Genomic DNA, 25,247 nt, shown 5'->3' on the forward strand with positions numbered 1-25,247 from the left:
CGCTTATTGATAGCCTGTATTAGTTTATATACAAGCTGCATATGACATTCAAATTATGATCAAATGCAAATTTATTGCAACCACAGAAGTGCAGTTGATCTGACACGCAGAGGATCCTGTGTCATCTCTTCCTATATATTTTTTGACCTTAGGCTTAGCTCATTTATGCACACCTGCTCATTGTGGACTGTAATGTGCATATACAAACTTTCATGTAGTTTTTGCATCTGTTGAAAGAATGATTCAATTGTAATGTATTTTGTTGTAATTTAATGATTTAAAATAAAATCTGATTGAACATCATTTTAACAGTCTAACAGTGGGAAAGTAACAAAGTTTGCCTTTACTTGAGTTTTACTTACTATACACTGAAAACAGATGCATTTTTATTGATGCATATTATATAATACACAGTGAAGATAGTGTATTCGGACACTGACTCATTTTCATACACACCTGCAAAGGTGTTAAATAGGTACTTAACCTACCTTAACCTATTATATTTAGGTTTACTGGAACTCGCAGCTGGGGGATGATTACCTATATAGTTTTTAGATATTTAGCTTAGAGTGGTCACTTCCAAGGATGTGTCAGGTAAACACCTTTAAGGACTGCCCACTGAACGCCTATAAAATACAATGTATGTTTGCCTTAGACGTTTGAACACTGCAGAGCCACACAGCATGTTCTCAATAAATAAGTCTTCTGAAGATACCCAAAAGTTTCATGGTCTTTAGCAACTTAAAATTCTAAAGCAATGGATTCTTATGCATCTCCTGACATATATTTTTTCCAAGGATTAAAAAGGAATGGTGTTTAATGTCAAAAAGATAGGTCTGATTGACTAAAATAATCACTTTTTTTTTAAAGAATTTTTATAATCTACATGTTAGTTTCAAGGAGTCATGAGCAGAGAGAGCACAACCATCAATATTCACAGATAAGGCAAACACGCTCGCAATAATTCATACACACACACTCTCATTCTCATACGAGAGTACACTCAATAATGTACAAGAATATAGCAATACAACATATGATAAGTAAATATATCTAAACATACCAGTAATCAGTTTTAATGTAGGTAATGAAGCCTGCTCAAAATGTCAGTGGGAAATGTCTTCTGCTATTATTTTTGTTGTTTTAATACCAGATGTATCCTGATTCATTACCAAAAAAAAAAAAAAAAAAAAAATGGAGAAATTACAGCACATCAGTGAAAATAAAAGAGACCAGGTAAGATTCCAAAGCTACTACAATACTTTAAAATAACAGTAATTTGAAAAGGTGCAATGTATTTATTATCCTGATGATAACTCATTAATCCAACATTCCGCTCCACAAGAGGGCACATAAATAGGTGGGAATCGAGTTCATTTACTAATGCTCCTCCCATGTCCCATTAAGCAACAGTACATCCTGTGCAGCCTGCACACTCAGTAGGGGTATTTGGATATGGAGATGTAGATAATAAAGATACTCTGGTAGGTTATGCGCCCCTGGTCTGACAGCGTAGTGGCTTGTACCCGAAGTCGCACCAGGCCGGGCCAGTCTAAAGGCTTTACTGTGAATATGATGCCTCTTCCTGCTTCGTCCTTGATGCCAAATGGCCTCTCTCCATTTCCCCCTCCTTGCTCCAGGATAGTGAAGGATGTGTGGTCTTGGAGAACACCTGATTCAGAGAAAGCTGACAAACGGGCCAAGTTGTGGTGTGCTGGTATTCCCAGAGGAAGAGTAAGGAGCTTGTACTGGAGCAGAGGAAAGCCTGTGGAGCCACAATCTAGTCTGGAAGTGCAAGGCTTGTAGCAGGTGCTGGGGTCAAAGCAATAGAGCAAATGTATACGGGTCAACAAGAGTTTCCATGTTAAGGAAATGGAGAAAAATAACTTGTTGGTAATTATTCAAGGAATGTTTTAATGTGGTTTTGAAAACCTTTTATAGCATTTGCAAGAAAAATGTAATGATTCTAAAAAGTGTGTACTAGGGCTGCACTATTAATTGAAATTAAATCGCAAAAGGCAATAAATAAAGGCAGAACCTGCGACTGTCATGCGTTTCTTCAGTGAAGCACGGTTCTGTGATCAGCAGTAAATATCCATCCAAAGGATCTCATGCTGAAAATCCAAATTTGCCTCACTACAGCTGAATAAACAAGATTTAACTGCTTTCATTGATTCAATGTGACTAATTATAAACACATGACTATGGCAATATATAGTTTTTTTGGAGGTCTTACACTTTATTATGATGAAAATTATAATAATATCTATAATGAAATATTAATCGACATCACTGCTCAGAATACAATTAAATATTGTGTGCCTTAATTATTCTGTTTAAGAAGCCGAAACATCTCTCAAAAGGATTTATTTTAAACACTCGACTGATGTTATGAAGTGAATTTGGAGTTCAAATGTTATTAAATGTGGTATTTTCATGTGCTCTCAGATGGAGCAGCATTTACTACACAGAGTCATAGTTCACTGTGAAGATACGCAGACATCTGTCATTATCGCAAACAATTTACTTGATTTCATAATCCTACAGTTATATCGCCTGCAATTATGAACGTGATTTTACATAGCTTATCAGAGAACTACTGCTACGTGTATAAATGCTGCTCCAGCTGAAAGCAGGTGATGGAAATTTACTGCTAAATCACAGAACTGGCTTTACTGACTAAATGCGCATGACACTCGTGATTAGAAGTGTTAGATTAATCATGCATTGCTAATGTGTACACATAAAAAGAGTGCACACATCTTTACATCCTTTTCATGTTTACGTTTCCAAGTAATTTTTTACATCATGAATTATTAATTCATAAGTAATAATAAAAGTAATAAAAAATATAGCTGCAAGCAGCAATTATCAGGGATCAAAGCATTTAAGCACATAAGGATAAAAACATTACATATTATTTAGCTAGCCTGTAACTCAGTGGTTCTCAAACTTTTTTGGTCAAGCTCCCATTTAAACCTATCAAAAAATCTGGTGCCTGAGTTTTCCTCAAGGCTTTATAGGATTTGGGGTAAATTTGGACAGGCCATTTTTCACCCCTGCTCACAACGGACGGTACCCCGGTTGGGAAGCGCTGGCCTTCGTTAACCTTGTCAAATGGGTACTCAAATTTTGTCTGCCAATGGCGCCCTTTTTTTTTTTTTTTTTTTTTTAGATACACAAATGTGCTGTAGACACTTGTGGCAGTTAGGACCAAGACCGTGCACACCGATTTCCCTGTTGATAGGAGAAATTGTTGCACGGTTATAGCCATTTTAATTTTTTCCATCTCTTATAGCACCACCAACTGACCAAATTCCATGATTGTTTTCCTGTGAGTTTGGCAAAGATAACTTATTCCATTCAGTAGTTATAGGCACTTTACTAAAAGTGACCCTGCCTCTTTCAAACGTTCTTGTCAAAAGATGAACTTTTTTTGATAATTATTGATATTCATCAATAGATTCTACAGAGAATCTTTCTGCACTGGTTTGTTTCCATTTGGGTAAAAAACCTAGGAGTAGTTTGCAAAAGTATTTTTTTGCAAAATAGGCAAAATACCCCAAACGTTTGCCAAATCTGAGGCATGTGTTTTATCCGGCTTGAGCCAATGATTCCAACGGCTTGAGCCTGTGACTGTTAAATAAAAATTTTTGTTCAATAATTTATATTGCCGAGACTTTCATTCATTATATTACAAGCAAATCTTACCCTGGATTGCGTCCTCTTTGGTAGCTGGTAGGACAGGGTGTGTCAAGACACTGGTAGCCCCCACGTGTGTTAAAGCACATTTGGTTTGGGCCACACTGAACACCTTGCACAGTGCACTCATCAATATCTATAATAAAAGTAGATTTGTTTACACAGTAAAAAAGGCTTTATATACAGGAATGTGTATCTTAGTTAATGAAAGACATTTTATAATAAAAAGTGCAAATGACTCACCTTTGCATGTTCGGCCATTGGATGATAGTTGGTATCCTGGTGGGCAAGTGCACTGGTAGCTTCCTATTGTGTTTCTGCACTCATGTTGGCAAGGCTTTTTAAATGCACATTCATCGATATCTTTGTGAAAGAAGTAAGATTGTTCTGTTAATTTATAGTCTTGAATATATAAATTAAAAACAAAATAAGTCTATAAGTCCAGGTTTGAGTGTTTTATAAGTCCAGGGTTGAGTGTATTTAAGTCAAGTAGTTTAAATAAATTAAACTAATAAAAAAATAAAGTAAAAAAGAATATAAAAATAAAATAATCTAATAAAATTCAATCCTTTGATGCAAATTCAACCCTTTTGAATGGCCATCCATACCGCATGTTTCCTTGCTATTGCTGGGATAGGCTCCAGTCTCAGTTTGGATAAGATAAAATACAATATAGTGTAATGTTACACACCTATGCAAGTACCATCCTTGCTGGTGTATCCAACTGGGCATTCATGCCTGGGACGACGTGAAGATCCAAGATGCTCTGGTAGGACTGAGAGGCGAGTGAGGTAGGGTCGCTCTAAAGTAGATACCAGTTGTGGCCGGAGCCTGGCTTGTACCCGGGTACTGTTGGTAAAGATATGCCCTCTCTCAAGTCCAGCACATGAGCGACCATCTCCCAGAAGAACCGTCCCTGGTGGACAAATGCAGCGGAAGCTGCCCGGAACATTCCGGCATTGAAAAGCACAAGGGCTGGGCACCTGCGCACATTCGTCAATATCTGCAATGCCAAAAAATAATATTCATTGGTTTTACACGGTTTATAAATGTATATTATTTTATTTTTTTAAATTAGACTTTAGCCTGGATTCCACAGACAGGGTCACATATTTGAAACTGCTTGACTGTGTTTATGACCCTTACCTAAGCAAGGTCGACCTACACCTTGAGAGCGGTAGCCTCGAGGACAAACACATCCATACCCACCAATGGTGTTCTGGCAGATTTGACTGTAGCGGCACATGTGACTGCCATCCTGGCATTCGTCTATGTCTGTGAGGAACAGATGGCATGTTTCATTTAAAATAAACTGATTTGTTGAAGTAACAGGGTCTTATTTGTGTGACTCCTTACCTACACACACTCCATTTTCCGCTGTGGTCATGCCAGATGGGCAGCTGTCAAAACACTGGTATCCTCCATCTGTGTTTCGACACTGCTGGTGTGCTGGACACACATTCCTCAAACACTCATTTATATCTGGTTATAAACAAGCATAAATGATGATAAGTAAAATACAAACTTACTAAGCTACAGTTTTGATTCTGTTAATATCTTCTGAGCACAATATTGCCATTCAAAAACTCATTCAAAAACTTTTTTGCATCTTCCACCCCTGGGGTGTTGGTTTGAATTTCCTCATTACTGCACACTAAACAAATATTAAGGAAATTACACATATAAAAGACATATATTTAAAGTTATAGTCTGAAAAAAAAAAACGTCATAATTAATATCAGTCCAAACATGTATGACTTTCTTTTGCTGAACACAATAGATATTTGTCTGTGTCAGTGTAAGTCAATGGGCTTTCAATGTTGCTTGTCTCCCACTGTTCTAAATATCTTCTTTCATGTTCCAGTTTTAATTTTGGTATGACAAGAAGGTGAATAAATGACAATTTCATCTCCTAGAGTGTAAAACTAAAGTAAAAAACGCATTTCTATGCATTCCTAACTGGTCCAATGGAAGTCTTAGAGTCTTTAAAGTGTAAATCCCATGATATATGCTATTCAAAAACTCCACTAACCAACACCAATGGACCTGTGAAAGTCAGTATTGTTTTACAAAATTACACTGACCCAGGCAGCGATGTCCCACTAGCTGGTATCCTGGATGGCAGGTGCAACGGTAGGAGCCTAGAGTATTGAAACACTGCTGCTGGCATGGAGAGACTGCTGATTCTTGACACTCATCCACATCTGAAGGAAGAGATTGGTCATTTAACTCCTCTACATTCTGGATAGTTTCTGTATCTAGAATAATTCAGTCTAGTTTCATTGGGGAAATCTCAATGACTTTTCAAATTGTTGTTGACTTGGGATTTAATAATGCTAATAATTTAATAATGCTCCATCCATTATCCATTGACCACCATATTTTAAACTAACCTTCACAGCTGGTGCCAACTAAACTGGGTTTGAAGCCCAGGCCACACTTGGCTTGACAGCGATATGTCCCAACAGTGTTCACACACTGCTGGTTGGGGTGACACAAGTGGGAACCTTGTGTGCACTCATCAATATCTGAATCACAATAGAAATCACAGTAAGCAACTGTTCTGTTTCCAAGAAAACAGAGATTAACTTTTCACTGCCTTCCAGGCGAATGTGGTAATGTCATCTAGGAACATTTGAACTTTTGAACTTGAATACTGTATCTTGAATTTTTGAGTTGAAAAGTGAATTTGTATTAAACCAAAAAAAAATTTAATATAGATAATAAAAAAAAAAAAATGCAGAACGTCTGATTAATATAGATCTGACCTTGGCAGGTGTTAGACTCGGTAGAGATGGTGAATCCAGAAGGACATGCGCAGGAGAAACCACCCATGATATTATTACATGAGTGTGAGCAGGGAGAGTCAACAGCACATTCATCCTCATCTAAAAGACAAAGACGACAACAAAATATTCCAATCACATTCTACAATAAATTTTGTTTTAAAATTGGTAAAAGAATGTGGGCTTTCATAGCTAATATGCAGTTGCATATACATTTTAAAACAGTTTAAAAGTACATACCGGCACAGTAAGATGCTGTGTCCAATACAAAACCTTTTGGACATGTCTCTCCATCACCCTCTGCACACAAACAAATCATTGATATATATATATATATATATATATATATATATATATATATATATATATATACATATATAAAATTCTTGTGTATATGTGAAGATGCATCTTTTTACACATTATCAACTAACTGAATAAAACATCCCATGGCCTGACCTGGTATGAGTAAACTGGCAGTCATCTTGAACTCCAGGCTGAGAGTGAAAAAGCTGTAGGTGCTACTTATTCCTGTCAGTCTGAGGAGCTGCAGCAGGGGCCCCTGACGGTTCTCCGGCCCTTCATAAACCACAGAATGATTGCATCTTAGGGTTAGAGGAGCCCCGTCCCACATGTGATTCTGTGAGGACCAGGAGTAAAGCTGCCCGGAGCCTGTCTGCACATATGACTCGTCAAACTCCTAATGAACAGATAGAAAGAAAATCAAATACTTTTGAAGAATTCATTTTGGTATGATCTATCACTTTAAGAGTATTTCAAACTATACCTACCTATTTGGTAAATTTTAATTAACTACTTTTCTATTAATACATTTGTATTACATTAAATGTATCAATTGTGGCATTAAATTGTTACAAAATATTTTTATTATTGGTTTCATTAAAAATATTAAGCAGCACAACTGTTTTCAACACTGATAATATTAAGAATTGTTTCTTGACTACCATATCAGCATATTAGAATGATTTCAGAAAGATCATGTGACACTGAAGATTGGAGTAACGATGCTGAAACTTGCATCAATATGGAAAGGTCTGAAAGACATCACTGGAAGGCAACATCCCCCAGCACTGAGGCAAATCAACAATCAGCTGAAGACCTGAATGAGTTTTATTATACTGGTCTCAAACCCCACACCTGATCTTACACAACCATTAACACCACCAGCAGCCCCCTTCCCCCGCACTTAAAATAGATTCAGATCAGTAAAGATGAACACCTTTTTTAAAAGTTGTGTCCATAAATGCAAGTTAGATAGACTTACATCCATGAGTTTGAAAGACCAACCTGCAGATTGAGATTAGAAGTCAACAGCATAGGAGGAACAAAGCCGTTGATCACAATGTCCACAAGCAGAGCCCCTTCTGCATCCAGACCTCTGGCCACATGAGTCAGCTTTAAGACCTCTCCTGTCATTCCAAAGCAGAAGACACATTAAGTTGATAGAATCCAAAATGAAGTCCTTTTATCAACAGATTATGTTTTTGTCTTATATACAACAACAGATATGTTATTTAAGCTCTTTTAACTGGCATGTATGGAAATCTATAACCTGTGTCAAACTCCAGCTGAGATTCCTGTCTGAACTGCCCTTGATTGAGAGAGAAGCCATTTTGGGTTTCCGGTGATTGATGTACAGTTGTCCAGTAAATTGGGGAAAATACTGACACAAGAACTCGCAACAAAGGACCTGTAATGCAGGAAAGTTTCAAATAAAATTAAAAAAAATAAAACAGCAAGGTCTCATTGTCAGAGAAAGAACATTGGCAGTTTAAATGTGTTGTCTGGTACTGTACTTCTTGATGTCTGTTTGAGAGCACACTTGTCAAATGACAAGAACCCATTTCTCCTGTTCTTGTCAGCTTTAAGTCAACATAGCTTTGAGCATGACTGCTTGCTTAAGTACAACACCAATTCCAGAAAAGTTGGGACGTTTTGTCAACGAGCAAAATCTCTCTTTAGATGGTCAGCAGTTTTGTGTCATTGTCTGATTCTCCTTTTCATGACTGGTCATACATTTTCAATTGGAGACATATAAGGTTTGCAGGTAGGCCAGTCTAGCATATTCACTCTGTGAGTCGACAAAACCATGCTGTTGTAGCATATAAAGAGTCTAATAACAATGGATTTCCCATGAAAGACATCATCTCGATGGCAGTATATTTCTCTGTACTATCCCAGTTTATGCCTCCATGTGAATAGTACCTTCGCACATGTGGCAGTCACCCATGCCGTTTGTCCTGGTGCACAGTAGGGCTCCAGACTCATTCTTCTCACTTCTTGCTCTTTCGCGACTGAGGCCGGTGACACACTGGCTGCGTGGCGTCTCTGCTGCGTGCCAGAAGCGTGCCGGCTGCCTCACGTTTTCTGTGTCTTTACACACCAGAAGCGTACCTGACGCGGCGCTGACGCGCTGCTGCTGCTGTAGGTGACAATAGAGGGAGGCCGCCGACAGACCAGATCTTGTCTTCATGACAACAATATCAACTTTTTTTTTTTTTTCACACCTACACCTACGCCTACTGATAAAGGACACCGTCAACAGTATTGATGGCAATATAGACTATGTTTGACAGGTGCAATATTTGAAAATCGATATATTTTATATTTATTTATTTTTAAAATTACATTTATATCTGAATTTATGTCAACCTACAGACTTTCAAATATCAAAATGTCATGAATTAATATGTATTTGTGTACAAAATGACATATAAACATATTTTCCTATTATATTTTTCCTGGAGACGCTTCCAACACGCGCGTTGCGTGAAAAAATAGGCGTTGGTTCTATTTCTGAGATGCTCCATTTATACCCAAACATGATAACTTGATCAATTACCAATTCACCTGCTTAATGTGAACTGTTTCAAAACAGTTTAATCTGTCCAGACTCTTTTGGAGTGTGTTGCAGCCATCAAAATCTAAATTTGTTCATTTGAATAAAATACATTTATGTTGGTCAGTGAGAACTTATGGAAATATTTTCTTTGTACTTTTGTCAATTAAATAAAAGTTAAAGAGAATGAACAAATCAAATATTCTTGATTTTATTGCATTTTATAAAATGTCCCAACTTTTCTGGAATTGGGGTTACCGTATTTTTCAGACTATAAGTCACACCTGAATATAAGTCGCATCAGTCCAAAAATACGTCATGATGAGAAAAAAAACATATAAAAGTCGCATTGGACTATAGACGGTTTCAACGGCAACAACATAAACAAACGTTACTGCGCATGAGCGCTTTTGTGGACCTAACTTAACTTCCGGAAGACTTCCAAATAGAATCAATAACAACAGCCAAGTCCCTCTAGAGTAGATATTTTTTGATAACAAACAAAATGTTTGCTGCGTTGATCAGGCGGACTTAATGAAAATGCAAATTCATTATTTGCCAACAGGAGATGATTTAAAGCATAGACATAAAGTGTGAGAAATAGAGGTTTCCCCAGTAACAGCTGTAATGAAGCAGAGCTGGTACGCTCATACGCTGCTATCAGGCATATAACATGCAAGTCTTCTTTCAGAAATACAGCGATATAAAAACACCTGTGCCTCGTTTTGATATTTAAACATATAAATGTAAGGAATTATTATTATTAAACATGCAGTACGTAACGTTACTCATGTTTATTCAATGAAGCCTTTTTGAAAAAAGATCAGTTTTAAAATTGTGGCGAGTTTCCAAAAATAAATAAATGTATGGGAAACACATCCCACAGCACAACCACCTGAGCCCAACTTCAGTCTATTCATCACCTTGCCTTTAACTGCATTTGTAGAAGGCACTGCAGCCAGACCGATATACACAACACAGACCGGAAGTTAACTTAGGTCCAGGCGCGTGTGCCCGATGAAACCGTCTATAAGTCGTATTTATTTAGAACCAAGAACCAGGAGAAAACATTACCGTCTACAGCCGCGAGAGGGCACTCAGTGTATACTACAGGAGCACTGAGCAGTATAGAGTGCCCTCTTGCGGCTGTAGACGGTAATGTTTTCTCTTAGTTCATGTCTCTTAGTTCTTTTCTCTTGGTTCATGTCAAACTAATTTTGATAAATAAGTTGCACCTGACTATAAGTCGCAGGACCAGCCAAACTATGAAAAAAAGTGCGACTTATAGTTCGGAAAATACGGTACATACTCTGGCACATGGTTAAACCACACTGTGCATACAATCATGTAAATACACTCACCAACACTTGGAGGAATGTTTTCTACATGGGCTTCCAGCGTGCTGGTGCCATCCGCTTCATTCTCTGTGATATTGGCTTCCAGATGGGCCACTCCAAACTCCTTCTCATTAATCATGCCTATCAGACTGCCCCGTGCACGCCGTGGAGACTCGCCTACACAAAAGAGAAGACAGGTTGTAAGGGTTATTTTAGTCTATAACATTACAGACAGTGTGAGGTACATTTTACACTAAAATGGTGAGTTTTTTTATCTGCTAAAGGATCTAGGAGTAATGACACATGCTACAATGAGTGCTTTTGAATATTGTTTGATTTTGGCAACAATAGTATCATAAACCACATTATCTCTTCACAAGCTAGGACCACGCCACATACAAGCTATGGAATAGTTAATTTAGATGTTGTGGAAGAGTGGAAAGAGGATGAAGGGGTAGATAGAATGGGTTGATGGTCCGCAGAGTTTGGAATAACGGCGTTTAAAAGAACTAGTTAGGTAGTTAGGTAACGACGTTATTTTTTCAGTAACACTGTAATCTAACTAATTACTTTTCCCGTCGTTACAACGCCGTTAACGTTACTGAACATTATATGCGGTGCGTTACTATGCATTGATTTAATAAACTATGCAATCCGAACCGACCCCTGGCTCACACAGCGAGTGAGCAGGTGGGTTAATGGTTAATGACGAGATATGTGGTTGTGATTGGCTAAGGCAGAGTCATGTGTTTCATGGTAGCCAATCAGAGCCAGTGTTTTTACACACATGCCAGCGGCGCCAAACACACACACAACAGCTACACACACAGAGATTCGCAGAAGAGATGGCGAGTCAGGAGCAAGTTGGCATTTTCAAAGTGAAGATATAAGCACTACTTCAAATTCATTGTGGTCAAAGGCAAGAACGTGCATGTAATGTGTACATGTAATGTGTGACACGCATCTACAAAGCTAGTGGCCAAAAACACTTTTCTTACAAAGATAATACTTGAAGGGCAGGATAAAACTCTTGCTGTCTGTTGACATGCAATAAATATTGAAAGTTATGTACCTGTCTGTTCTACTCATTTCAACCTACTTGTGAAAACTGCAAAAAAAAAAAAAAAAGTACAAATTCTCTGACATGTAGCAACTTTTTTTTTTTTTACAGTAACGCAAATAGTTACTTTCCCTAGTAACGACTTTTATTATAGAGTAATTCAGTTACTAACTCAGTTACTTTTTGGAACAAGTAGGGAGTAACTATAACTAATTACTTTTTTAAAGTAACATTCCCAACACTGATGGTCCGGTTGATCAGGGCATCTAGAAGCGATGGCCCAAAGAGACTCAGGGTGAGGGGTATCGTCTTGATTGTATATTTATATGATTAGGCCCCCCCGATAAAACTTGAAAGAAAGAGAAATATGTGCTAAATGGGTGTGAAAGGGAGGGAAAGGGTGGGTTCGAGAGAAGGAGACAAACAGTACGGCATGAGGTGGCCCGATACATGAAGGTGTGGCGAGTGGAGCGGGGCCAAGAGCCGTGGGAATGGAGCGATTCCTGCCTCCTTCTTCCCATGAAAGAACATTGTTACATTGGTGCCGAAACCCAGGAGGAAGGAGGGACCCACCAATGTAACAACGTTCTTTCGTGGGAAGAAGGAGCCAGGAACCGGCGGACAATCAAAATGAAACTTTGATTACAAACTAAAGACAAAACAGCATGGCAGCACCTCATGGATGACTGCCACGAACACAAACAATAACCAAACACAAACAAAATCCAGGCCCTCTCTCGTCATTCACTGTCATCGCTCCTCTTTTGTATCCTTCCATCTCCTCCGTGGGACTCAAGACCGGTGTGTTGAGCAGGTGTCGCTCATTTCCAATCACTCCACTGGCCTCACTCCGTTCCCACGGCTCTCACCCAGCCCCACTCACCACAGAAGGTTTGGGGAAGGTTTATACATGAAGGTTTATGGGGCGTGGCCCTGCTCCCGAACCTAAGTTAACAAGTCAACTCCCTTTCAAGAACTAGGACCATGCAACAAACAAGCTATGGAATAGGTAATTTAACAGGATGTTGGGGAGAAGTAGAAAGAGGACGAAGAGGTAGATGGAATGGGATGATTGTATATTTAGGCCAGACAATTAGGACTCCCTAAGTTAGGAAGGGCTGAGTTAAACACGGGATTGATTGAGGTCTTCGAGTTTGTTTGAATATGTAGGCGAGTTATACTTGTGATGACCAGTGGTCGAGAATTCTGATAGTTTCATTTGAGATTCAACATCTAATTGCTGATGTTGCTGCCCTGATGTAAATAATAATACATTTCATTATATTACGCTTCAACAATGTAAAAAAAATATTAAAATGCTAAATTCAGCGTAGTCATGAAAAGCTATTTTAAAGAGGTGGGTTTTCAACAGTTTCTTTTAAAGTAGATTGTCATTTGGAACAGGTGACTTTGTATCGCTACATCCATTGTGAATTTCTAGAGAAGTAGACAAACAGCACGGTATGAGGTGGCCCTATATATATGAAGGAGAAGGACAGCAGCTTGTGAGTGTTTTGTTTCGTTTTCTCATTAGACTACTGTGTGATCGTCATTGCTAGGAAAGTTTTTGGTTTAAATTGTGTGTCTTACCCTGGTAAATACGTGCTGAAAGTGGCGCTTGGTTTTGCATTTGCCTATCGCGGGACTGCCCAGTTTCGATCTGCTAAATAGTGAGGCGTGGTCAAAGCCAGTGAAAGTACTTAATTAGCTGTTTTGAAAGCACTTGTCAGAAGAAACAATCGAGCAACAGAGAAGGACAGCAGCTTGTGAGTGTTTTGTCTCGTTTTCTCATTAGAATACTGTGTGATTGTCATTGCTAGGAAAGTTTTTGGTTTAAATTGTGTGTGTGTTACCCTGGTAAATACGTGCTGAAAGTGGCCGTTGGTTTTGCGTTTGATCGCGGGACTGCCCAGTTTCGATCTGCTAAATAGTGAGGTGTGGCCAGCTGACTTCAATCACAGGTAATCAGGCAAATACAAAAGCAGTAGGATTCACCACGTCAGCGGTCGCGGCAGGCCTCGTGTGAGCCCTCCTCGTGTGAAGTCAGACGAGTGTAAAGACAATCGACCTGCACGACCGAGCAAGGACACCGACAGAGCACTTGAGTATTGCTTTTTGCCCCTTTCTTTACTTTTTGTATAGCTTGTTCTCAAATATTTATTACACTTGTAGTCACAATGTGCTTTCAGATCTCTACTATCACTACTACCACTCGAAGAGCACGCTACGTACATCGCAGGAAGGCCTGTCTGACAAACCTACTGTCCCTTTGACCTCTACTACTACGCTCTCTATTCCAGTTGGTCTCTGGAACTGCCAGTCTGCAGTTAACAAAGCAGACTTCATTTCTTCTATTGCTACTCATTCCGGTCTCAACCTCATGGCACTGACTGAGACTTGGATCAAACCTAAAGATACTGCCACCCCTGCAGCCCTCTCCACTAATTTCACTTGTTCCCAGACTCCTCGTACCACTGGGAGGGGTGCAGGTACAGGTCTCCTTATATCAAAAGAATGGAAATTTGATCTTCAGCCATCACCTACAGGTAATGGTTCATTTGAATCACATGCCATTACTGTAACCCAACCCTGTTAAAATCCACTTTGTGGTCATTTATCATCCCCCAGGTCAATTGGGAAACTTCTTGGAGGAGATGGATGTGCTGCTATCAAACTTTCCTGAAGATTGTACTCCTCTGGTACTGCCTGGTGACCTCAACATCCACCTAGATAAACCCCAGGCTGCTGACTTCAAAGCTCTGCTCACCTCATTTGATCTCAAGCTAGTGTCTACTACAGCGACTCACAAATCAGGCAACCAACTGGACCTTATCTACACGCACTGTTGCTCTGTGGACAACTCTTCAGTTGCTCCACTGCACACCTCAGACCACTTCCTCATTACTGCTAACCTAGCACTTACTCCTGAAGCACCTCACACTCCAACGCAGGTCACCTTTCAATGGAACCTAGGCTCATTCTCTCAATCTCGCCTATCTTCTGTGGTTTCATCCTCGCTTCCTGCACTCTCTCAGTTTTCAGCTCTGGACACGAGCAGCGCTACGGACACTCTTTGCTCCACTTTAACATCTTGCTTGGACAACTTTTGATGTCCAATCTGTTGGATTGGATTGAAGATGGCGCCTGTGTGTTTGGCATGCTGTCTGCAGCTCTCGTGTTTTCTTCTCTTTCTGTCTGATGTGTCGGTTACCTATTGTACGCGGCTGGTGTACGCCAGTCAAGCTCTCCTAGACATCCGCATCTCCGTTGGGGATTCATACGTGAACTTTCACACCGTGGACGTGGAATGCCCACTTCACAAACCGTACGAGCCTCCCCAAACTATCTTCCTGCACGATATCTGCCAGTGGCCGCTAAACACCGTGCGGAGAAAGCGAAGGAGGAAACGAGGTTGGTGCGGAGGTTACATGACGAAACTGAAAGCTTATTTACAAGCTGACATTTCGTTTGGACGCAGATCTGTATCATGGCACCCGCGGGACGTGGTTTACCAATGTCTTCGTCCTGTTTTCCCTCTACATCTGAGCCTTGCCACTCAGGTTGATCTCCGCAGTGTTGGCTGACGTGCCCGGCGGAACGGAGTAAATCACGGAAATCTGCACTCATTGAGAAAAGCACCGTCAACTCACGTGTCTATTCCTCCACCTAAGTTGGCGCTAATAAACGCCCGCTCCGTGGTGAATAAGACCTTTTTATTAAACGACTTCTACTCATCACACAACTTGGATTTTATGTTCATCACAGAATCATGGATAAAGGTTGGTGATTTAACTCCCTTATCAGAACTGGTTCCAGCAAACTGTACATTTTTTGACTCTCCTCGTCCTAATGGACGCGGGGGTGGGATTTTAACCATTTTAAATAACTCTCTCTCCTCACGCTGCCGGCTGGTCCCTGCAACGGCCTTCCCCAGCTTTGAAACTCAGCTTCTCCACCTAGATTGGAATGGTCCCATCTGTATAGGGGTGATATACCGCCCTCCACTCTTCACTAAGGATTTTATACTCCAATTCACTGAGTTCATTGGCAACATTGCCACAAACTATGATCGCTTCCTTTTGTTGGGCGACTTCAATATTCATGTCTGCTGTCATTCAAACTCCCTGTCTCAGGAGTTTCTTGACTTAATAGATGCTTTTAACCTACTGCAGTGGGTCAAAAACTCTACCCACACTCAGGGCCACACACTGGACCTTGTGTTATCTTATGGGATTGATGTCACTGATATTGTTATCTCTGATTTTCCTCTCTCTGATCACAAGCCTATTTTATTCTCACTGTCTCTTCTGGAGCTTTCTCAACCCACTACTGATCCTGTTATGTCACGGTTCTATTCTCCTCAGTTCAACACAAACTTCGACTTGTGCTTTACTGAGCTATGCTCTCACTGGCACTTGGACCAACCTTTATCTGACCTGGATGCAGATCAGCATCTTAGCCTTTTAAATTCTGCCTGGCTTAAAGTAGCAAACGTGACTGCTCCTCTTAAGCCTCACAAACCCAAACCAAAATCAGATATGTGGCAAAATTCTGACACTCGTCTCCAAAGACAAATATGTAGAAAGGCCGAACACAAATGGAAACGGGACAGGCTAAGTGTCTCCTTCCGCATGTTCAAAGACTCACTTACTGCTTACCAGAACACTGCTAAATCAGCTAAAGCCGCATACTTCTCAAACTTAATTGAATCCAATCACTCTAACCCTAAGGTCTTGTTTTCTGTCATTCATTCTGTTTTAAACCCATCTGCTAAATTGTCTGTTGCCTCAGATGCTCTATGTGAAGACTTCCAGAGATTTTTTATTAACAAAATCACTACATTAAGGACCAGTATCTGCCCTAAATTAACTCTCCCCCCTATTATGCCGTGTACCTCCTGTGTTTGGGAGGCTTTTGTTCCCATTAACCTCCAGACACTGAAGGATGTGAGCGCTAAGCTCAAACCTTCATTCTGCCCAAATTACATCATTCACCCGAGATTTTTAAAATTAATCATCAACACGGTGGGTCCAGGTATGCTATCGCTTATTAACAAGTGTCTAAGCACTGGATCTGTTCCGGCCAATCTTAAAGTGGCTACGGTCACTCCTTTGCTCAAGAAGCCTTCACTGGATCCTTCTGTTTTAAAACTCACCGGCCCATCTCTGTCCTACATTTCATTTCCAAGTTATTAGAGAAAATAGTGTTGGATCAGTTCCAACACTTTTAGTCAAATAACTGTATATATTAGCTCTTTCAATCTGGGTTTAGGACTGCCCACAGCACTGAGTCCGCTCTCCTGTGAGTGCTAAACAACATTTATCTCTCCACTGACTGTGGAGACACTGTGGTTCTAGTTCTCCTATATCTGTCGGCGGCTTTTTACACAGTTGACCACCCCACTCTGTTAGCTAGACTAGAGACGTGGGTGGGCATAAAAGGCTCTGTCCTGTCATGGTTCCAGTCCTACCTTACTGACAGAAAGTTTTTAGTAAAAATGGGAAACTTTTCCAGCTTCATGGCAACCCTGAGATGTGGTATTCCACAGGGCTCTATTTTGGCTCCCTCTCTATTTTCTCTTTACATGCTACCGCTGGGCACAATTTTTAGGAAACACTAAAAATCTTTTCACTTTTATGCAGACAACACCCAAATTTACATTCCAATCAAGCGCAATAATCCTGTAGCACTAAACTAAACTCTTCATCTATGCTTAGAGGAGGTGAAGGCATGGCTAGCTCAAAATTTCCTATCCCTTAATGATGATAAGACCGAGGTCATTGTTTTCAGCCCGAGTGAAAGGTCCCAGTGCACATGCCCAGACTTGGGAGGTCTATCTCCCTTTAAATCTACAGAAGTGCGGAACTTAGGTGTTCTTGTTGACCAGTCTTTAAAGTTTGATAAACACATCTCATCTGTAGTCAGTTCTGGTTTCTACCAACTTCGCTTACTATCTAAAATCAAAGAATTTCTCACTCCAATAACTCTGTAAATGGCGGTTCATGCTTTCATCACGTGTCGACTGGACTATTGCAACTCACTTTATTGCGGTATATCAGATTCTCAAATCTCCCATCTTCAGTTAGTCCAAAATGCAGCGGCCAGACTCATCCATAATTGTCGCAAATATGACCATATCTCTCCCATCCTCGGATCTTTACATTGGTTACCAGTCCGGCAGAGAATAGATTTCAAAATTCTTCTCTTTGTCTTCAAGTTTCTTTACACAACTTAGCACCAGTTTATCTCTCTGAACTTATTCATCCGTACATTCCGTTCAGAAGTCTCAGATCCCACGACCAGGCGCTGCTGGTAGTCCCTCGTGTCAGACTTAAGCGTAGAGGGGAGCGTGCTTTTGCAGTGGCAGGGCCTTGTCTGTGGAACACCATGCCTCTAGAGATCAGAACTGCTCCCAACCTCTCTGTTTTTAAGTCTCTGGTCAAAACTTATCTATTCTCGTTAGCATATTGATTACTTATCTTAGACTGTTCTTATTATTTTACATTTGCTTCTTGATTTTATAATAAATCTTAGCTTAGTTGTTCTCTATGTGCTTAAGTGTGTTTTGCTGCTTTTATTTTTATATGCTTGTTCTGTAAAGCACTTTGGTCTGTCTAGTGTGGCTGTTTAAATGTGCTATATAAATAAATGAACTTGAACTTGAACTTTTGCCAATTGTTGTCTAGACCAGCACGCACCACCCCATCTGCCCCCTGGCTGTCCGCCGTTCTCTGTGAACATCGCTCTAAACTCTCTGCAGAGAGGAAATGGCAGAAATCAAGAAACTCTACCGACCTCAGTGTGTATCAGTCTTCCTTCTCTACAAATGTATTCACGGCTAAAACATCCTACTACCACAACAAAATTAACAGCTGTTGTGATGCTCGGACACTCTTCAAGACTTTCTCTTCTCATTTTAATCCTCCGCCACCACCTCCTCCATCAACTCTTACAGCGGACGACTTTGCAGTTTTCTTCACAAATAAGACAAGAACCATCAGTGACCAATTCTCCACACCGCAGACTGAGGACAACTTCACAATGACCAACGCACACTCTTTCTCCTCCTTCTCCCCACTCTCAGAGATGGACGTTTTCAAACTTCTCCTGTCCAATCATCCTACTACTTGTCCATTGATCCAATCCCCACTCACCTCCTTCAAGCGATCTCTTCTTCAGTCATACCTTCGCTTACTCATATTATCAACTCCTCTCTTCACTCCCTCAGCATTCAAGCAGGCTTGGGTAAGCCCACTGCTCAGGGAAACCATCTCTAAATCCAGCGCTTCTTGAAAACTACAGACCGGTATCCCTTCTTCCATTCATTTCAAAGACACTTGAGCGAGCTGTGTTCAACCAGCTTTCTATGTTCCTTGTGCAGAACAACCTCCTGGACAGCAACCAATCTGGCTTCAAAAGTGGCCACTCAACTGAGACTGCCCTGCTCTCGGTTACTGAATCCCTGCGACTAGCAAGAGCAGCTTCAAAATCCTACGTACTCATCTTACTGGACCTGTCTGCTGCTTTTGACCCTGTTAATCACCAGATTCTCCTGTCCACCCTCAGAAAGCTGGGCATCTCTGGTACCGCACTACTGTGGGTTAAGTCTTGCCTTGTTGTGCCATCCCAAAGTAGTTCAAAATCACTCTCACGGACCTTTTCCTGGACTGTGCCCAGCTGGTTGAATGACCTCCCAATCTCAATTCGTACAGCTGAGTTTACACTCATTTTCAAGAAACATCTAAAGACTCATCTTTTCACCTGCACTTAACCAACTAATACTAGCACTTTTCCTTTTCTTGTCTTTTCATTCATTTAAAAAAAAAAACCTGGCTATGCATTCTATACTAGACTAACTGAGACTTGTCATGGCACTTGTATACTGTTTTTGTTCTCTTGTTGACCTGACTGCTTCTATTGTTCTCATTTGTAAGTCGCTTTGGATAAAAGCATCTGCTAAATGATTAAATGTAAATGTTAATGTAAGTATTTCAGGAAGTAAGGTAATTGCTGTAGACATATTTTCATAATGCTGGTTGAAAAAAATCCATTAACACTAGAACAATGGAGATGGACATGCTAAAAGGCTAACTTGTTTCTGGGTTTAGGCCTACAAAAAACATCTCTAATTAGGATTTAAAACTACATGGTTTCTTTCAATAAACACAGATGCACCTGGACACAAAGAGGCCTGACATTTCCTGGAATCCACATTTGGACCCACGCACGATGGCCCACCATTGGCTGGAGGTGGGTTGTTACAGAATCTGATTCGCTCCTGGATGCCTTGCCCACAGGTAGTACTGCACGGGCCCCACTCCTCCCAGTCTGAGTAGCCCCCTGGAACTGCAATAACAGTTCATAATGTGAAATTACTTTTAATGGGAATCTAAAATATACAGATGAACATGGCTCTAATAAAATAATTTACCTTGTACTTTCAGAGATATTGTTCTCTCCACAGCGCCTGCCTCACTTTCAGCAACACATCTGTACTCTCCTGAATCTCCAATCTGGAAAACACACAGATTTACCTCTCACACATTTGTTTAAATAGAATGTGCAGTGGTAGGCTGGTCAAATAGCCTTTGATATCTTGAAAAGGCTTTAAAATCCTACTCAATCATTTTCACACAAATAAGGTTACCGTGGCACTATACAGAGCCAGAGAGCCATTGCGGAGGGGATGAAACCGCAGAGAGCCAAGTATCGGCTGGCCATCTTTGTACCACCGCAAGGAAGGTACAGGATCCCCAGTGACAGCGCAGTCCAGCATGGCAGCTTTACCCTTAACTACATTCTGAGTGGTCTGGGCTTCCCCTCTCAGCATGGGAGGTTCTGTAAAGACAGAGTGTATGCTTAACTTAACTCTATAAATTAGGAAAGTTTCATTTTTAATCACAAGACACCATCTAGAACAGAGTTTTCAGCCTTTTTGACTTTAAAGAACCCAATATGTAAGCCAATAAGTTTTTTGGTCATATTTTTTTTTTTTACATAAACTAGGGCTGTCTGTGGATTAAAATAAGCAACTAAATAATTAAAATAAAAATAATTAAAATGAATAATTAATAGATGAATTAAAATAAAACAAATTGTTCTGAAAACAACTGAATACAATTGTTGAAAAAAAAGAAAAAAAAAAGAATAAATTCATACCTCTGACACGCACAAACGAAAGAGCCCTTATGGATCCTACAGTGTTCTCTGCAGTGCAGACGTAGGTGCCACCATCACTTACAGTGACATTGTCAATAATCACTGAACTTCTGCCAGATCCATCAACACTTGCACCTGTGGGCAAAAACAAGGTAATTATTTTTATGCTGGAAAAAAAGATGAAGAAAAGACGATAAACTCCTCCCATACCTGTATAGGGCCTGTTGTTGGCAGTCCAGGTTATGGTGGGAGGTGGAGTACCCTGAGCATGGCAGGATAGGGTGAGACTTTGCCCTTTATTCAACGTCACGTCACCAGGTAACTCTTTAAAAGCAGGTCTCATGTTGACAGACAGGCGAATGTCCCTTCGAGCTGTTCCAGCAGTGTTGGTGGCTACACATGTGAACAGACCCGCATCACCAGACTGCAAAAAATACATAAAGTAACATCATGACTTAATATGAAGGTAATTTTAAATGGGCGTTCTGCTCATTTATATCCAATGAAATGCATATTACTGACCTCAGCCCTTTCAATAATCAGTTCTCCTGACCTCAGCGGAGTGAATTTGCCCGGGAGAGTTGGCACAAGGACTCCCTGTTTCTCCCAACTCACCCTGGGCTCTGGAAGACCCTGTGCTGTACATGGCAGAAGCGCTTGAAATCCCTGGATGACAGACATCTCTGACTGACCAACAGAAATCTGTGGTGGGGCTAAGAGTAGAGGCATTTGATGATCTTTATGAATACAATGTATATTAATGCATTTCATTAATAGTCATTAATAATAGGTTTAAAATGTGCAAGACCACAGTTTGATAAATGTAATGTTATGCTAATTGCAGTGTCATATATCTGTATACTGGCATGCATGGCTGTGATTCAGCTGTAGGCACAAGGACACAGGAAACTACATTCTCACCAAAAAAAAAAAAAAAAAAGTCTTAAAACTACATTCCATGACACTATCTGTGAGAAATACTGCAAAGAGGTCATCGGATGCAAAATTCACTTTTACATGTTGTTTGAACTGAAATGTGTCTTGACAGTGTGTGTACACAACCACCCAACAATGCTAAAAATCCACCCAGCTTTTTTTTTTCTTTTTTTTTATCTCGATAAATTTAATCCTCTTTCTCAAATCAAGCCTTTCCAGATTTTCTGCCAGTGTGACATCACACAGGACAAGGCCTCTCCCACAATAGTTGACTGATGCTGGATTTTTACCTTAGACCCACCCTGATTGGGCTGTCAACAGTCTGCCATTGATTCGACACCGCAGCAGGACTAGTAGTTATCCTTAGTTGTTGGATATGATAATGAACATAGCAGTTGTCATTTACTCCTGACATCTGAGCCACTGAAGACGCAGTGGATTACTTTTGTTTCTGAAGGGAATGCGCCCCCTGATCTACCTAAATGCATCTATGTTCGTGCGAATCATTCTTGAGATTCACCGCGAGAAGTTTTATTTTTATTTTTATGAGTTTTGCAAATTGCCTTTCCTAATAATGTTCTAGTTAGCAAGTTTTACGGTGAAAGCAGCGAAATGAGTGAACTGCACATCACCCCATGGAAGAGAGGGGCGGGGTGAGCAGAGCTCATTAGCAACTAAAAGAGAAATGTAAAATGGCTTGCTGTAAACAGAGCTGTTTTTGACAGGTTGAAAGAGTGTTGTTTTACACTACCATTGAGAAATATGTTATAGACTTTTCATTAAGACCCTAAAGAATCATATTATACTTGTGGAAAATAGGCATCTGATGAACCCTTTAAACAATGCTTCTCTTGATATTAATGGAACTCACTTTGCAGAAGTACTCTGATGTCATGGCTGGCTCTACCAACATTGTTTCGGGCAGAGCAGGTGTAGATTCCTGCATCGCTGCGTTGAGTGGCAGTGATGTGAAGTGTGCCGTTAGAGAACAGTCTCAGGTGTGTGCCCTCCACCACAGGCCTACGCTCCCTGTGCCACGTCACTTCTGGCTTTGGCTGACCATCCGCAGTACACTCCAGACTGACCGGCTGGCCAAGAACTGCTGTGTACTCCAGACGAGGCACAGACAACACCGGAGGAACTGTCACCGAAACAGTGAGATAATTATGCAACTGAACCTTTAGTTTGAGATACTGTATAGGCTGATTTCCTTATATAAACATGGCATACCTTGTAAAATAAGGTTGGTTCTTCCCATAGTGGTTCCTGCTTCATTTTGTGCTAAACACTGGTATGTTCCGGCATCTCCAAGAGTGACCCGTGAAAACTTCAAAGCTCCATTGGGGAGTACGGTCAATCTATGACCTAAACATATTCACAGCCAGGGTATATACTGTATACTAGATCTTTTATCAGAAAGTCTATTATAAGCACTTGTGTCACACATTATCTATAATATTAATATTTCCTTTTTTATCATTTAAACTGGTAACAAATCCAATTTCAATAACCGAACCAACCAAACCAACCTGTCGCCACAGGAACACCTTCTCTCTGCCATGTAATGGTGGGTCTTGGGAATCCTTGTACTTCACAGGGTAGAACCACTGAGTGATGTAACACCACCTGGACTTCTTCTGCCATGGGACTGATCTCTGGAGGCTCTAAGAACCCAAACCAAACCATGTACTTTATTTATTGCAGCTACTAAATGTGCTTAGTATTCATAAGATTATTTCAAGCAACATAACACCACTAGTACATCTTACCCTGTACAGTAAGTGTAACGTGTTTGTAAGCCACTCCAACAGAATTGCGGGCAGAGCAGGTATATTTGCCAGCATGACTAGGTGTTGCAGCCAAGATCTCCAGTGCACCTACAACGCAATGAAACAACTACAGTGAAATCATCTACCACAGCATAGGTTCAGGAATATCAGTAATATCTGAAGTGTTTAGCTTATGGTGGAAATTTGTCTTAGATTCACCTGTGGGCAGCACACGGTAACTGCCCCCTCGAGCGCCCAGCTGCATCCAGTTCTTGTTCCAGCTGATGACAGGCTCTGGACGGCCCGTGGCATGACATGGCAACACGACAGGGGACATTTTAACAGCTGTTACACTGCTGACATCATCTTTAATTACAGGAGGAACTGAGGAAAAAAAAAAAAAAAAGATAATAATGAATATGCACACATAGTATGAGTTCACAATATGCTAAAGTTATCCCAAAAAACATTTGGACACTTTACCCTTCATTATAATAAATGCAGCCTCCAAACAGTTTCTGGACTATAGTATAGGAGTGTGAATATGTATTTTATATTTCCTATTATACACAAATCTGTCACACAGTACCTTGCAGAATAACCTCTATGACCCTTCGCTCTTCTCCAACCTCATTGGTCACTGTGCACTCAAAGTAGCCCTCATCCTCAACAGACGGCGAGGTAATGATCAGAGATCCAGAAGACATTAACCTTCAAAACAAAAAATAATAAGATTAAGTAAAAATACTAATCGTAAAATATTCTTACAAATTACACCAGTATAGATTACATATTAAATGATTATAATCTTTTGGCATTTTAAATATCTCTTCAAACCTGTAAGCGCCAGACTGGAGATCCACATTGAGGGGTGAGCCGTTCCTTTTCCAGCTCACCTGAGGAGCAGGTATGCCAGTGCTCTCACAACTCAAGACTGCTCTCTGACCTGTGACCACCGTCACATTAAAGGGGCCAGGGCTGATCGAGGGCCCAACTGAAAGGATAAAAGAGGATAGGAAGGAAAAAAATTGCCTTACAACTAGTCTGAACTCTTTTGGGGGGGGGGGGGTTGGTGAAATGTCTTTATGTGCAACCTATAGAAAGTGTAAGTGTTCTGCAGTACCATAGACTTTAAGGTCCATGCCGCGATGGTCTGATCCTGCCTGATTTGATACACTGCAGTAGTAACGCCCAGTGTCGGACAGCTGCACTGACGCAATGCGCAAAGAGCCTTCTGATAGCAAGGTGAATCTTTAAGCAGACAGAGATTAAATTTAGTTATACATTCAGTACAGGATTAAAATGGCTGTTTATTTGATTGTTTGAGGTTCAAACTTACCTGCCATGGTGAAATGGGACTGGAACGCCATCTTTCCTCCACAGGACAGATGAGGAGGGCCCTCCCTCCACCTCACATGGCAACACTGCATCCTGATCGACATGTGCTATGATCAATGAACTGCCCACTCTGATGACTGGCGGCACTAAGTGAACAGAATCAATAAGCCGTTTATTTCCTTCGAACCGAAGACTGACTAATTGAGAATGAACAACAACATGTTTAGCGTTAAATGACCACTCCCCCCAAAAATGAAACTTGTGGGAATGACTTTCTTTTGTGGAACATAAACAAAGAGATGT

At 40.5% G+C, this 25,247-nt stretch overlaps 1 protein-coding gene across 1 annotated transcript in view; it reads right to left on the bottom strand.

The window, feature by feature from the left end:
* Window positions 1–250: 250 nt before the first annotated feature.
* The window catches only part of hmcn2 (hemicentin 2), an 80,992-nt gene continuing 55,995 nt past the window's right edge, over window positions 251–25,247 (bottom strand). The window contains exons 53-81 of the mRNA XM_026270402.1: window positions 24,946–25,090; window positions 24,730–24,857; window positions 24,444–24,600; window positions 24,196–24,317; window positions 23,826–23,990; window positions 23,607–23,714; window positions 23,367–23,501; window positions 23,068–23,202; window positions 22,709–22,978; window positions 21,424–21,614; window positions 21,112–21,325; window positions 20,902–21,036; window positions 20,390–20,580; window positions 20,174–20,255; window positions 19,918–20,088; window positions 10,707–10,859; window positions 8,059–8,196; window positions 7,794–7,915; window positions 6,945–7,185; window positions 6,729–6,788; window positions 6,471–6,590; window positions 6,096–6,230; window positions 5,787–5,906; window positions 5,059–5,184; window positions 4,849–4,977; window positions 4,394–4,705; window positions 3,946–4,065; window positions 3,712–3,838; window positions 251–1,812 (exon numbers count right to left, since the gene is read on the bottom strand). Coding sequence (XP_026126187.1) covers window positions 1,437–1,812; window positions 3,712–3,838; window positions 3,946–4,065; window positions 4,394–4,705; window positions 4,849–4,977; window positions 5,059–5,184; window positions 5,787–5,906; window positions 6,096–6,230; window positions 6,471–6,590; window positions 6,729–6,788; window positions 6,945–7,185; window positions 7,794–7,915; window positions 8,059–8,196; window positions 10,707–10,859; window positions 19,918–20,088; window positions 20,174–20,255; window positions 20,390–20,580; window positions 20,902–21,036; window positions 21,112–21,325; window positions 21,424–21,614; window positions 22,709–22,978; window positions 23,068–23,202; window positions 23,367–23,501; window positions 23,607–23,714; window positions 23,826–23,990; window positions 24,196–24,317; window positions 24,444–24,600; window positions 24,730–24,857; window positions 24,946–25,090 — 4,628 coding nt within the window. The 3' untranslated portion in view covers window positions 251–1,436. The remainder of the gene's footprint in view (window positions 1,813–3,711; window positions 3,839–3,945; window positions 4,066–4,393; window positions 4,706–4,848; window positions 4,978–5,058; window positions 5,185–5,786; window positions 5,907–6,095; window positions 6,231–6,470; window positions 6,591–6,728; window positions 6,789–6,944; window positions 7,186–7,793; window positions 7,916–8,058; window positions 8,197–10,706; window positions 10,860–19,917; window positions 20,089–20,173; window positions 20,256–20,389; window positions 20,581–20,901; window positions 21,037–21,111; window positions 21,326–21,423; window positions 21,615–22,708; window positions 22,979–23,067; window positions 23,203–23,366; window positions 23,502–23,606; window positions 23,715–23,825; window positions 23,991–24,195; window positions 24,318–24,443; window positions 24,601–24,729; window positions 24,858–24,945; window positions 25,091–25,247) is intronic.

Source organism: Carassius auratus, chromosome 8, assembly GCF_003368295.1.
Source record: "Carassius auratus strain Wakin chromosome 8, ASM336829v1, whole genome shotgun sequence".
Classification (NCBI taxonomy): Eukaryota; Metazoa; Chordata; class Actinopteri; order Cypriniformes; family Cyprinidae; genus Carassius; species Carassius auratus.